Source organism: Schistocerca cancellata, chromosome 3 (genome assembly GCF_023864275.1).
Source record: "Schistocerca cancellata isolate TAMUIC-IGC-003103 chromosome 3, iqSchCanc2.1, whole genome shotgun sequence".
NCBI lineage: Eukaryota > Metazoa > Arthropoda > Insecta > Orthoptera > Acrididae > Schistocerca > Schistocerca cancellata.
Genome location: NC_064628.1, coordinates 162,973,099 through 162,989,074, shown reverse-complemented (window position 1 = coordinate 162,989,074; position 15,976 = coordinate 162,973,099). Strand labels below are relative to the sequence as shown.

The 15,976-nt window shown below is 42.3% G+C and overlaps 1 protein-coding gene across 10 annotated transcripts in view; it reads right to left on the bottom strand.

The window, feature by feature from the left end:
• The window catches only part of LOC126174783 (tyrosine-protein kinase Src64B), a 264,444-nt gene that overhangs the window by 100,810 nt on the left and 147,658 nt on the right, over nucleotides 1-15,976 (bottom strand). For 8 of the 10 annotated variants that reach the window (XM_049921134.1, XM_049921133.1, XM_049921142.1 and 5 more), the window contains 3 exons: nucleotides 11,179-11,256; nucleotides 10,566-10,677; nucleotides 10,358-10,456 (listed from right to left, as the gene is read on the bottom strand). In XM_049921134.1, the coding sequence (XP_049777091.1) occupies nucleotides 10,358-10,456; nucleotides 10,566-10,677; nucleotides 11,179-11,256 (289 nt within the window). The remainder of the gene's footprint in view (nucleotides 1-10,357; nucleotides 10,457-10,565; nucleotides 10,678-11,178; nucleotides 11,257-15,976) is intronic. The other 2 variants (XM_049921141.1, XM_049921143.1) reach the window with 2 other exon arrangements.

Genomic DNA, 15,976 nt, shown 5'->3' with positions numbered 1-15,976 from the left:
CAGCCCAATAAAATATGGTACACAGTGGTCTGTATGCCCCAAGTGCCATACAATGGGGGGGGGGGGGGGGGGGGTACAATCAAGAAGCAAGAAGCCATGCATTATAGAGCTGTGGCCCATGGGAAGATGAGGACCTCAACCTTTCTACATGGCTGGAAGGAAGTATGTCACAGTCACATTGTGGGCTTTACTAGACAGAGCTTATTATCTGTCACTTCCAGCCACTTATCCTTCCACCGATGCAAGACTCTGGACCTCAACAGCAATGCTACAGCCTGTAGGATGATGTCTCTCTGAAATAACTGAGGAATATGACATGCCTCCTTGTCTGCTGGATCCTTCCTTTTATTCCCTGCATACCAATGTGCCCTGGTATCCATAAGAAAGATACCTCCTTCCCCAGTCGTCATAGTTGCAGGAGGGCATCCTGGATGTTCTGGACAACTTTATCTGCTGGGTACAAGCAATGTAGAGAATCAGAATAGACAAGAAATTTAGCGCTAGAAGAACATCTTATCTGCGCCAGTAACCACAAGATCACATGTAATTCTGTGTTGAAGACAGAAGAGTCTTGAGGCAGTCGGACATGATCTCTGAAAAACAACAGAGCAACCGACAGAGTCCTCCTGTTTAGACTCATCTGTAAACAGAGCTATATAGTTGTGGTGCTCATATAAAATTTCAGAAAACAGTGCATTTAACACAGAAGCAGGGGTGCAATCTCTCCTGTACTGCACTAAATCTAAAATGACTCTGGGCCTCTGCAACAAAAAGGGCGGCAAACAGTTAAAATCTTGGATTGGAGGTTGGACCTTGGAGGTTGGACCTGCTCCACTCCAAGTGACTCCAGTAAATGCCACACCTGGATCCCAAATGGCTCTGAACAATGGGAGAAAAGGCATTCCAGAGGGGGACGAACAACAGTATGTTATGCAGATGAATTTGGTGTGGCAAGGAACTTGTATGACTGACTCACTGCGAGGAGTTGCTGTTGAATTGTAAGTGATGGTTCACCAGCCTCAGCACAGACACTGTATATGGGGCTAGTCCTATGAGCATCCATGGTCAGGTTAATCCCGTCATGGTGTACAGCATCAATGATCTTCAGATAAGAAGGTGTTGCCAATCCAGACACCATGCACCTATAGTCTAGCTGCAAACACATGAAAGCCCTAAAAAACTGGAGCAGACATGACCTGTCCGCTGCCGGCTGGAGTGGCCGAGCGGTTCTAGGAGCATCAGTCTGGAACCACGCGACTGCTACGGTCGTAGGTTCGAATCCTGCCTTGGGCATGTATGTGTGTGATGTCCTTAGGTTAGTTAGGTTTAAGTAGTTCTAAGTTCTAGGGGACTGATGACCTCAGCTGTTAAGTCCCATAGTGCTCAGAGCCATTTGACCTGTCCACTCCCCAAGACCTATGGAGCCCACTCCTCTAACCCCTGCAATGTAAGTTGCAACTGACAGATCACTGTTGCAATACAGGAAACATAGGAGGAGGAACAGGAAATAGCAAAATTGCCCACAAATAAGGAGCACTGTATAGGACTGTAGACATGATACTGTTCATGGCCATGGTGGAGAGGGTAACACTTAAAATTGTGCCCTGAGGGACACTGTTCTCTTGCTCACAACAATCTGACAGCGTGTCACCAACTCAGGTCCTAAAATAGCACAGTGGCAGGAAAGACTGTACAAAGATGGGGAAATGGCCACAAAAGCCTCACTGATACAGTTGTGAGAGAATAAAGTGTCTCCAAGTAGTATCATATGCCCTATTGATATTGAAGAATATGCCAATACAGTGATGTTTATGCAGGAAAGCTTGCTGAATTGCCACCTCTAGCAGGATCAGGTTGTCGACAGTGGACCAAAATCTCCAGAATCCACACTGCGAGTGGCTAAGGAGTTGCCTGGTCTCTTAACAACCACACCAGATGACTGTTAATCACTCACTCAAGGATCTTTCCTGCATAGCTCGTTAAAGCGATACTCTGATAACTACTGGGCCAGGTGCGATTCTTTCCCGGTATGAAGAGGGGCATCAGAATTGCCTCCCTCCATGAGCTGGGGAAGATGCCCGACTGCCATATAAGATTAAAAAATTCAAGGAGGACTTCTTTTGATGCTACTGACAAATGTCGAGGCATGCAGTACTGGGTTTTGTTGTGACCAGGTGCAGTGTCATGAGTCTCCGAGAGTGCCGATTCCAGTTCCCACATGGAGAAAAGGGAGTTGGAGGCCTCAGAACAGGATTATCTGAAGTCAAATTTGGCCCTCTCTACAGTCACATGGTAGTGACAAAATGTCAGATCCTGGCTTGGATTGGCTGTAGTTTTTAAAAAAATGATCAGAAAGCATCTGAGCGATGTCTCTGGGCACTGTTTGGAGACACCTGTGTTTCAGCACTGCATATATTGGTACACAACTGTTTTTACCAGAAATCTTCTGGATGGCTTCCCATACTTTTGAAGAACAAGTGGAACAACTGATTGAGTCCAGGAACACTTGCTTGACCTTTTCTTGCTCTCCTTAATTACCCATGGAGCCTTGGCTCTAGTGGCTCAAAAGGTAAAGAGATCATCTGTTATTGAGCAACATTTAAACCGTTGAAGAGCTGCACACCTGGTCCGGATAGCTCAACTGCACTCATCTGTCCACAAAGTACAGGTTGCCTCCTAAGATGACGTGAGGACTTTGTGATCGATAGGTCAGCAGCATGTTGGATCACTCTTGTGATTGGATCCATCCACTACTAGACACTGTCAGGGTGTTCAAACACAGCCAGTTGGCTGAACAGTGTCCAGTTAACCCTGCTGACCATTCATTTTGATGGCTTCTCTACAGGGAATGCTCCATCCAGTAGATGAATGTGGAGCGACAGGTGATCACTAGCATGAAGGTCATCAATGACCTCATATTCAACATTCTGCAAGAGTTGGAGAGCAGAAAGAGAGGTCGATGGCTGAGAATAGCCCAGAAGTATCACAGACATGAGTTTCAGTACATATGTTGAGGATGCACAGCTCATGAGACATCATGAGACTCTCCAAAACCCGACCACGAGTGCAAGTAGAGGTCAAGCCCCAAGGACATAATGGGCATTGCACTCTTTCAGTAGGGGAAATGGTCTGGGGAGTTGTTTTATAGGATCTGAGAGACTCTACGAGTCTATTGCAAATTGTGGAGATAAATACAGAGAGCAAACAGTGATCCTCTGGCACATATGAATTTCAACTGTAGCTGCTTGGAGATTAGTAGCCAGGTGTAGAGAAGTGGAGTGGTGCACATTAGTGGCAAACACAACAACCCCTCCCTTGGCTCTTTCCCCAGTCAGGTCATCCTTGCAGTGTAGCATATAGCCCTGTAGCACAGGGATGTCAGTATCTTTAAAATGTGTTTCTCGTAAGTGCAAGCACAAGGGGCTAGGAATTTCAGTTCCTCCACATGATGCCTTAAACCATTCATATTAACTATAGTATGGGAGACATTACATCAGTGTGGTTTTAATTTACCCCCGTTTTTGCACCAGGGAGGTGGAACACTTGTAGAACGAAGGTGAGTGGAAGGGCTGCCTGGATCCAAGACACGTAAGTCCATGGTGTCCACATCATCAGTCCAACATGCAAGAATGATGTCTGATGGTGCCAGGGACAGCTTTTGTCCCTGCAATGGGGCATTCAGAGGCACACTGATTTTCGTGTGCCTTCTGATTGCTCATTGCGGATCTGTTGTTGGTCTTTCCTGTCGCAGCTCCCTGGATTGCTTTGTTGTTACTCGCTTTTCTTTGGCATGTACACGTGCAAGTACAGGTGCCTGTGGTGGATATAGGTACGCTGGATGTTGTCTGCATCCAAGTGTACACCTCGGGAAGACATTTCTGCACCATGGAAGAATATGAAGTGTCAAGGACAGGGAGTTTCGTCATCTTATATTCTTTTTTGGCTTCGGTGTGGGGGATCTGCTTGGTTGCTTTTATTTCCTGTATTTTGTGTTCCTTGGCAAAAAGAGGGCAGTATCGGCTCCAGATTGGATGGCTCCAAGAGCAGTTTACACAGATCACTGGAGATGGGCAGTCAGTCAAAGTGTCATGGGCTGCTTTTATACCCTTCCCACACGTCACTTCATCTCCGTAACTCATGGTTGTATAGCCGAAATCGTGGTATTTATAGCACCAAATAGGATTTGGTATATAAGGCCTAGCTGTAAGTCTAAGGAACCCTGCCACAATATGTTCAGGCAGCATTAGAGAATTGAATGTGACAATGAAAGTGCAGTCTTTTCAGTTTCTCCATTATTCCTTCATGTTCATTGCTCTACACTGACTATCTCCTGAGATTCCCACTCTTGTTTCAGCTCCACGATGTCCATAGCCATATCACGGCACATTACCACACCCTTGCTTGAGTTGGGAGAGTTGTGCATCTCAACAATGATCTCATATTCACTCGATTTGTGTGATTTCTTGAAAAGTGTCACCTGCTTTGACCAACAAGGAACCATTACAAAGTATTTTAATAGATTTTAAAGCGCCAGCAAGTCCTTCCAAACCCTTACGGATGTAGAAGTGGGACATTTTTTCAAACGTCCCCTCCTTCCCCCTTATAACCAGAAACACACTATGATTTGCAAGCCCATGAGTCCTGTTAAGCAAGTCCAACTGATTCTTACTGTCATGAGGGCTATCCTCCCTCATTCTTTTGGATGAATGGGTGAGTACTCCCAGGCGGTACACACTTCCCACTGGGAGGAGAAGAAGGTCTAAGGGTTCCATTTTAGTCCCACGAGCAGCAGCTACGGAAATAAGGGTCCACTCAGATAGTGCCCTGTGTGCCTGAGTAAGTCTTATATAACCGCGGAGCGGCAGGTTCCCCAGAGGTTGCCCACTAACGACTATTCCACCTCAACAGCCATGCACCTCATCAACGCGCAGCACACCTAGAGACTGAAGGGTCTTTTTTATAGAGATTTTTACAATCCTTGTGATCTGGGCGGTCAAGCCAACATCCCCATTCCTTGTGACACACAATGTTCCACTGCCACACCACACAGCAATTGCTGAAGCATGGCCAGAGCTTATGATGACAGAGGACTGGCGGTGCTTACCAGTTCCCAGCTCAGGATGCCCAGGTTTGCCATGCCCGTACTCAGCAAACAAGTGCTGAGCCCCTGAGAGCAGGTACATACTCCTTGGCTGCACGGGGATGTTACAGCTCAAGCATCAACAGTGTGACCCCCATGTTGTCAGGGGGCTACAACTGAGAGCATACACGACAAACCCACCACAACGGACTGCCTACAACATTGGGTTTCAGGTGCAAAGATAGATCCACTTGAATGGTAGGTGCAAAAGATAACAGTGCACAATGGAGAGTTAGTGCACCACAATAAGGCAACCTTTGCCAAATGGAACTTCTGTAAAATTTGGAAACTGGAGGTCAAACCCAATATGGGAACCAGAATTGAAAAAAAAAGAGCAAATAGCTTCAGACGTCCAAGAACAGTCAAAATACCAAAGTAAAAACATGACCACTTAAACGATTTCCATTAGTTGCCTCTTACTACAGGCAAGGAATGGCCATGGGTATATTCCAGCCCCTGACATTTGTTGATTTTAATTCCACAGTTAATGCTCATGCAAATGTCAATTTGTATCCCCTTCCTAGGCCAGAGGAATTGTTAGCTACAGACCTTTATTTTTCAAAAATCGAGTTCGCTGACGCCTACTTTCAGCTGCCTGTAGGGGACTAGCCAATACATTTTTTGGTGATTAATACATCATTCAGCATGTATTGTTATAACAGGTTGCCATTTGGGGTTGCAAACGCTTCAGGACACTTTACAGGTACCTTGAGCAACCAAGATATACCCAACAGTGCTAATTATTGAGATGACTTGCTAGTTACTGAGGCCACAGGGGACCAGCACTTACGCAACCTACAGATGATGCCTGAGTGGCTCCAAGCCCATGATCTGCATTTTTGCCTCCACAAATGTAGTTTCTTTGAGACAAGTGTCAAATACTTGGGGAATATGTCGAGAAAAGATGGGCTCTCCTTCTCCCTCTCCCTCACACACACACACACACACACACACACACACACACACAGAGAGAGAGAGAGAGAGAGAGAGAGAGAGAGAGAGAGAGAGAGAGAGAGAGAGAGAGAGAGAGAGGGGGGGGGGGATCATGTGTGTGGATGCAATCACTAACTTCCCAGCTCTTAAGAATAACAAAGAACTACAGTCAATCCTTGGCAAAGTAAATTATAATACCAAGTTTATTCCCAATGTGGGCCGCATTTCCCATAGGTTCAATCAGTTGTGTAAAAGCAGCTTTAAATCTGTGTGGTAAAACATGTGCCAGAAGGCTTTCGTGCCACTTAAGAAGTGCCTTAGGTTGGCCCCTTGTTTAGCAACGTTCTATCATAACAAACATTTAACACTTATCGTTGATGCATTGGATTGGGGCATTGATGCCGTACTCTCCCACAAATACTTCAAAGGTTCAGGACATTCGACCGCATTTCTATCTAAAACATTAAATGCGATACATAGGAATTATTCCCAATTGAGAAAGAAGCATTGGCTATCATATACTGGGACAAGACATTTCACCAGATCACCAATCACAAACCTCATATTTAACTGTTAGACCCTCATTTGAGACTTGCTGATAAAACAGTGCAAAGGCTGCAACAGTGGGCATTGTTCCTGAGTAACTATAGCTACGAGATCCATTATCGGCCCACCATGCATATTTTCCCACACTGATGCACTTTCCCACTTGCAATGTGGCTCTGATGCGACTTTGATAGGCATGAAGTGCTGTGTTTTGCCTTAGGTGCAAATCAGCAACGAGCCCTTGATGAATTTCCGATATGGCGCACAAAATACCAGCAGAAACAGTCCGTGACCCCCTCCTCCACAGGGAGTTGACTGCTGTATGGCGGGGTTGGCTGGAGCATATGCCTAAGGACACTAATCGGGAATAGTGCATCTATTTTTTCTTATGGCACATGCTTAATGTCACTGAGAGGGTTATTTTGTTTGCTGTGGATAATTCTGAATGACGGATGGTAGTTCCTCCCACACTCTGCTCCTGCATATTGTAGCTCATCCACCTGCACACTGGGGAACTACAGAATTAATGCAACAACGTGCCACCATCCTTATTGGCTTGGGGTTGCCACCACCACTGAACATACCGTTCAGATTGCCACACCTGCACCCACTGCCCATCAGCCCCAGCACAGCAATCCAGTCCTTGGCCATGCCTTGACCACCCCTGGCAAAGAGTGCATATTGATTTCATCAGTCCATTCCGGGAGCAATGTGAATGCTCGTTCTTGATGCCCTCTCTGAACTTCAAAATGTCGCATGGATGGCACCAACTACAATGGCAGCTACTTTCCATCCTGTGACTATCATATTTGCAATGGAGGGGACACCTTCAAACGTGGTTTCTAACAACTGCCCTCAATTTATGGCACTTGTGTTCTAGGATTTTTGTCAGCGCAATGGCACTGAACACCTGACTATCACCCCTTTACATCTCAAGTTTAATTCGAAGTCCAAGTGAATGGTCAGGACATTTAAGATATAATTGTGCAAAATAATGGTCACAGTCGACTCCAGAAAAGCACTCATCAGCTTCCTTGCAACCTAAATGACCCAGCACTGTGATGCATGCAGTCCGGGAAAAATGTTACACAGGCGCAGACCTTGCACTCTCCTCAACCTTCTGCACCTAACTCGGCAGGCCCACCGCCCCTGAACACAGCCATATTACCATATGGACTAGCGCGTCTGAGCTTGTGCCTTTGGCCAGAATCCCTAAACAACCCAACAAACAGTCAGTAGCAACAGGGGGAAGACATATGTTTGACGTTTCAGCCTGGCAGCAGCATTTGCTTCAACATTGGAATCAGCTCCATCAGCGATGTAACATACTGCTGCCCCCCCCCCCCCCCCATCCCCCTTGCCCTTCTATTGCTGAGTGGGCATGATCTCAGCAACCACTTCACGCCAGTGCCAAATATCCCAGTCTGCCTCTTACTGCTACAACCTCTCAGCTTACGTCCACGACTTCAGGAAGTCAACAACAACCAGCAAAGGGAGCCACTGAACATGGAACCACTTCCACCCACTACACCAGTTACAGCTTCCACCCCCCGGCACCAGTGGTCCTCTTCCTTCGCCCTCAGCAGAGGTTGAGCATTTTTTGACTGTGGTGCCCATGGAGGCAGAATCGTTGGTCTCATCTCTGCCACGTCTGGCAACCACTCCCCTGCAAGCAGGCCCGAACTCCACCCCAAACCCCGTCAATCAGTCAGGATCCCCCCACAGACAGCATCACCTTTCAACCTAGCCAATCATATTAAGGTCCTACTGCACGACCCTTTGAGGAGATACCTGCATGTCCCTCTCCATTCCTTGGCAAAAATGGCACAGGCCAGCCATTTCCGGCTCTCTGTGCTGAAGATGATTCAGATTCCCTGCCTAACCTGAGTATCAACAGGAGAATATGTCAGAGATACTCACTCTACATATGACAGGCAAAGGTCATGCCCACACAAGGCACCACAGCCAAGGCAAGCCCATCATGTGGCACTGTTACCTGACATGCAGATGAGGTGCTAAGTACTGAGGCCCAGAGAGCCTCTGTTAGTGCCTTCTAATCTCTTAAGCCTTTGGTTATACACCATTGAACTGTAGAGTCTTCACCCTGCCTGATTTATGTTTGTGATCTGGATTGTTCCCTAGACTGCTGTATATGCACAAGAAGCCTTTGCTATACTCTAGACTTGGTTTTGTTATTTGTTCACTTCTTTAACTCTGCTGCATTTGACCTCCAGTTTTGTTCTGCCAGACTCAGCGTTATTATCAGTAAGAGTGATCAGAAAACTGTGTTCTATAGATTCAGAGTAGGATAGAAAAGTTTCCACCAGAGATTGAAAGCCTTATTGGGGTCTGTTCAGGATGACCTAGGACTACGGAAACAAGGAGTATACCAAAATCGTGCCATGCGAGAAAATGTTAGTATGCCAGACTATCCAGACATTAATTAAAAGATGCACAGAGCAAACATAAGTGTCACACAGATAAAGAACAACCAACAAAATCAGCAGTTGCACAGCACTGCATTTGTAATGGACATATTATTAATCACAGTGACACCGTGTTTTTCCTAAAGTCTAACACATTCTGATATTGCACCTTAAAAAGAGTCTGTAGAGCTCTAACTACACAATGAACTTATAAATAAATATAGTTGTTTCCAAGTAAGTAAAGCTCGGGACCTAATCCTGAGTGTACTCAAACAGATCGGCAGTCTGTGGGAAGAACTGGTCGTACTGGTGGCAGCTTAGGGACTTGTTCCAACTGCGCAACACTTCCCTCCTTTCCCTGCACCACAAGAGCAATGCTCAGACACTGTCTGGTCATGACAAAAAAAGGAAGGACGTAGGCAATACAAAACAAACCCAGCAGAAGACTACCAGGGATATCTAAAGATGGCAACAACTCAGCTTGCCATTATTGTGCTATCTGAAGGACGCCACCCAACTTGACACCCAAGAAGGGTTTATAATGACATTTTCTGTCACCATGACCTCTCCTTTTTCGTATATTTTCTGACATTGGTAGCACACATCCAAAACATATAAGCTTAATAAATTTTAAATTTTATGGGGTATTGTTTTAGTTTCCAACAAGTATATTGAGAGAGGTTCTCTTTACTTATATTTTCTTTTTCTTATCTCAATAATGGACCAATGTAATAGAAATAATTTATCTGAATAAACTGCTTGTAAATACAATGGTAATGACTGCTATCATCCTGTACATCAGATCTGGATACATGCTGCAGCACCAGTCTGCCAGCAGACTACACTTAAATATTCTGCCAAGGGCATCTGTGTGGGCCAGCCACCAAAAGCCATCCACGACTTGTGCACATGGCACAGTACCTGCTGCACTATCTAGCAGAGCTTTTCTCTATGGAAGGACACCATGGCAGGAGGTCTTCTACTGCTTGTCATTTACTTGAATGGGGGTAAATGAACTCTTGTTCTAAGTCACCATACTATTGGTTGTGCCTAGCACTATGACACTAACATCAGCTGTTAAAGAAGAGACAGACTTTATGCTAGGTCCCTCCCCCTCACTGTATCAGTGTGTATGGGGAGATCTGTACGTACAACCTTTCCAAAATATGTGCAATGTAATACTTTTATATGCTCTTGCAGCTATTCCATTATAACATACTCATACTAATGAAAGCCCTATCTAGGAATCAGTAAGGATAACTATCTCAGACATGTGATACTACAAACAAATAATGATACAAGTTACACTTACTCTTCACTTTCAATTGACTTCTCTTCGGCGACAAAATTCCATGGAATTAAACCTTCATGTCCAGTCCTTAGATTTCTGACTTTCCACCAATCTGGCTCACTGGAAGTAAATTTGTTACAGTATACATGCACTGAAAACTCCAAGTAGACACAACAAGCTACCTTTGTGAAAAGATTAGAGGAAACTGGGATGTAAACAAACTATTTACCTGTCATCAAGGACTTCCATGTGATCCCCCTTCATGAATGAAACATCTGCTACTTCTCTTGCCTGATAATCATAGACAGCAACCACAATACGTCTTGATGCACCTGGATGGTCTGATGAATAAAATGATTCAAACATCAGTAAAAACATCCTGACTAGATACTTATTATGTTATCAGCAAATAATTTTCCTATTTTTAGACTCAAACAGATCAGCAACTAAGAGTAATCACAAATGTATTGGAGTCTCTTTCTTGTGGAAAAGCATGAAACTGAAGTATCTTTTTAGCTGTATGTGTACTCTGCAGTACAACTTTATGAAAATCAAACCAGCTACTTCCAATCAACCCAACACCACATATTTGCAAAAATTATCTAGGCTACAGAGATACAAAAATTTGCTGTGTTGTTACATAGGAAAAATATCAGTGGTTTTGATCTGTCTGCATATTATCATAAAGCCCATATACCATCACCACGACAGTTAAAGATAAGTAAGAGGGAGAAAAGGGTGCCCCCGAGAGGATCAAGGAATAAAAAATACCCTTTGTTAGTTAACTGCGGGTTTCCCCATGTTAGGACACTAGTCTCTTTTTAAACGTGTGTTATTCCAACCTTTTGTGTGCTCCTTATCTCTGAAAGAAGGTGACCTTGACTCAGAACTGCTCCTAGTCCTTGCTCTTGGAATAGCTACTACAACACAAAATAATTACAGACTTAAGAAACATGATAGAATTTGTTGATAAACTGTGGTTTAAGTACCTGAAAACACTATCAATGTAATATCTGAAAATATAAAAGGCCGATCACTACTTTCTTACAGAGAAAACAGCAAGCAAGTAAGTAATAAAAATCAGTAATGATGTTTCAGAGAGAGAGAGAGAGAGTCAGGCAAGGACTATAAACATCAGTCAGTAGCACTAAATTTGTATTTCCAGTCTAGAGTGCATTGTACCACATGCAGTACACAATATTACCAGTTTTACTCTAAGAAATCATTGATTTGGTTAATAATAATAATAATAATAATAATAATAATAATAATAATAAAGGGTAAAATAAATTTAATGAGACACATAACTAACCATAAATAATGGTACAATAAGTAAAAGGCCACTGAATATCATTCTGGGGTGCTGTTCTGATAAAGAGTATCAACATCAAAGGAAATGGGTGCTGTGCTAAAGATAGGATTACTACGTCCATAACTTTTGTGGACATTAGTTATTGCTGGCAGAGAGCACTGAAGTGTTAAGAAACCAGGTGGTGTGGCGATGGCGATGTGCAGTGACAAGGGGCTGAGTACCATGTGATATTCCAACCTATAACATCATTATTGGTGAGGGTAGTTCGCCACCATTATGTTCATGATGAATGGCATAAAGCACGCAAGACAAGTGTTACAGTACGAAGTGTGTGGCATGGGACAGAGAAAGAAAGCAAGCACAATGATAACACTATAGAGTATGCTCCATCCCTCTAATCACAGAACACATCATCAACCACATTCTTACTTGAACACCAACATCCTAAGAGGTGTGCAGTATCACAAATTCATTTATTTATAATTATCAGACAAACATCTTCATTTTCATTGTTTAAAATGGCTTTCAGGAAAGCTTAAATAAGTGCCTAATTATTATGTTCATGATGAATGGCATAAAGCACGCAAGACAAGTGTTACAGTACGAAGTGTGTGGCATGGGACAGAGAAAGAAAGCAAGCACAATGATAACACTATAGAGTATGCTCCATCCCTCTAATCACAGAACACATCATCAACCACATTCTTACTTGAACACCAACATCCTAAGAGGTGTGCAGTATCACAAATTCATTTATTTATAATTATCAGACAAACATCTTCATTTTCATTGTTTAAAATGGCTTTCAGGAAAGCTTAAATAAGTGCCTAATAACACAACATGAGATATAACACAATATACGTAGATAAAGTTGACACCAAAGTCAGAATTGAGGTGTGTAAGATCACTAAACAGGCTAATTGTAGTAACTGACTGAAGCTTCACAAAATATGTAAAAACCATATGTTGTTTTATTTAATTACCATTCACAACATTTGGTTTTTATATACTTTGTAATGTTTAAATGAATTACTTCAAGCAGCCTGTATAATGATTTCATACACCTCTATTCTGATTTGAGGTATCAAGTTTATTAATAAATATTGCATCACACCTTGTGGTTTATTATTAGGCAGACATTCCAGCCTATATCAAAACCATTTTAAACAATGATAATAAAGATCTTCATCTAATATTATAAATTAACAAAATTTTTGGCATTGGACACTTGCATGTTAACTCATCATTAGCGCCCTCTGCCTGCGATTACTTGTGTCAATGCAGCAATAGGATGCACTTGGCTACTGGTAGCACATGTTCATGGTAGTTGCACATGTTCATGGTAGTTACCAACAGTGATGTTTATACTCTTACAAGAACGGCACCCCAGGATGGTATGCTATGGCTTTTGGCCTTATTTGTATGAGGGTTGCCCAGAAAGTAATGCCCTGCATTTTTTTCTGAACCGAAACAATGCTATGAAAGCAAAATGTTTTGTATGTATTATCTGAAGTCTCTTGAGGGAGCGCACCAGGTTTCTGTCACTTCTGAGTGCAGACCACAATGAAGGTAATTTGGAAACCAGAAAAAAATGAGAGACCGTGAAAGGAAAACAACTGTATTGGAAAATATTTTAAAAAAAACACACATCATGGGTAACAAGAAATAAAATAAAAGTGCATCAATAATGCTGAAACCAGCATTAATTCTGGTTAATAGAAGAGGGGAAAAATGTCTTGCTCAAGGCAGATCACTTCCAAAAACAAATTTATTGTGAAATGTATGTGACATGGTGCATTCTACAGTTCTGTTAAAGTTATCTCAGATTCATATAGTGATTCTTATGTCTTCAATTGATAAACATTACCCAAGCCTACCTATTACATTAACCTATTGTGTATCTGCTGTCAGCTCATCGAAGGAGTAATGAGGAATTTCTTGTCAAGTACAGAACATGGTACTGTTATTATTTATACTTTTCATCATTACTGCAAAGGAAAAAGCCACGGTACCGCCAATAATGACATAAATTGCATATTTATTTTAATGAACAGCTGCCAACATGAGCAACTTGGAAGCAGATAACCACAAAATAGTGAAGCAACTTAAATCACTTAATAAAAGCAAGTCTTCCGGTACAGAATGCATACCAATTAGATTCCTTGCAGCGTATGCTGATGCAATTGCTCATAACTTAAGTATCATATACAACTACTCGCTAAAAGAAAGATCCATACCCAAAGACTGGAAAGTTGCGAAGGTCACACTAATATGAAAGGTAGCAGGAGCAATCCACTAAATCATAGACCCATATCATTAATGTCGATCCACAGAAGGGTTATGGAACATATATTGTGTTTGAACATTATGAATTACCTTGAAGAGAACAGTCTATTAACACAGAGTGAACATGGATTTAGAAAACATCGTTATTGTGAAACACAACCACCTCTTTACACACACGGACTGTTGAGTGCTACTGACAAGGGATTTCAAATTGATTCCGTATTTCTAGATTTCCTGAAGGCTTTTGACACTGTACCATACAAGCGGCTTGTAGTGAAACTGCGAGCTCACAGAATATCGTCTCAGTTATGTGACTGGATTCATGATTTCCTGACAAAGAGGTCACAGTTCATAGTAACTGATGGAAAGTCATCGTGTAAAACAGAAATGACTTCTTGCATTCCCCATGGTAGTGTTATGGCCCCCTGCTGTTCCTCATCTATATAAACAATTTAGGAGACAGTCTGAGCAGCCGTCTTAGGTTTTTTTGCAGATGATGCTGTCGTTTATCGTCTAATAAAATCATGAGAAGATCAAAAATATATTGCAAAACAATTTACAAAAGATATCTGTATGGTGCAAAAATTGGCAATAGACCATAAACAATGAAAACTGTAACATCATCCACATGAGTGCTAAAAGGAATCTGTTAAACTTCAGTTACACGATAAATCAGTCAAATCTAAAGGCCGTAAATTCAACGAAATACCTAGGAATTAGAATTACGGACAAATTAATCTGGAAAGAACAGACAGAAAATGCTGCAGGGAAGGCAAACCATAGACTGTGTTTTATTGGCAGGACATTTAGAAAATGTAATGGATCTACTACCAGATAGGATTAGCAGAGTACATCAAGAAATTTCAAAGAAAGGGCAGCATATTTTGTATTATCATGAAACAGGGGAGACAGTGTCACTGACATGATACAGGATTTGGGGTGGACATAATTAAAACAAAGGCTTTTTTCATTGCGGCAGAATCTTCTCATGAAATTTCAATCATCAACTTAACCCCACGAATTCGAAAATATTTTGTTGATGCCGATCTACATAGGGAGAAATGAACATCATAATAAAATAAGTGACATCAGAGCTCGCACAGAAAGATAAAGGTGTTCATTTTTTGTGTGCTCTTCGAGATTGGTATAATAGAGAATTATTGTGAAGGTGGTTCGATAAACCCTCTGCCAGGCACTTAAGTGTGGTTTGCAGAGAATCCATGTAGGTGCAGATGAATGACTACAAAACAGAAAGGAGTGCCAGACAACATCTACATCTATATCTATATTCTGCAAACCACTGTGAGGTGCATGGCAGAGGGTATGTTCCACTGTACCAGGTATTATGGTTCCTTCCCATTCCATTCACATATACAGTGCAGGGAGAACTATTGTTTAAATGCCTCTGTGCAGGCAGTAATTATTGTAATCTTATCCTCACTATCCCCATGTGAGCGATACGTACTATATGCCTAGAATTATCATTTAAAGCTGGTTCTTGAAGCTTTGTTAATGGACTTGGGATAGTTTACATCTATGTTCAAGAGCTTTCCAGTTTAGTTTCTTCGGTATTTTGTGACACTCTCCCATGAATCAAATAAACCTGTGACCAGTCATGCAGCTCTCTCGTCTGTATATGTTCAATACCCACTCTTAGTCCTATGTGGTACACATCCCACACACTTGAGCCATATTCTAGAACCGGTCACAGAAGTGATTTGTATGCTATCTCCATTGTAGACTGATTGCACTTGCCCAATATTCTACCAATAAACCAAAGTCTACCACCTGCTTTATCCACGACTGAGCCTGTATGATCTTTCCATTTCATGTGTGTTACACCCAGGAATTTGTATGAGATGACCAGTTCCAACAGTGACTCATTATTATAATAGTCATAGGATACTATGTTCTTTTTTTTTCACTTTTTGAAGTGCAATATTTTACATTTCTGTACATTTAAGGCAAGCTGCCCATCTCTGCACCACTTTGAAATCTTATCAAATGTGACTGAATATTTAATAAGCATCTTCCAGACATTA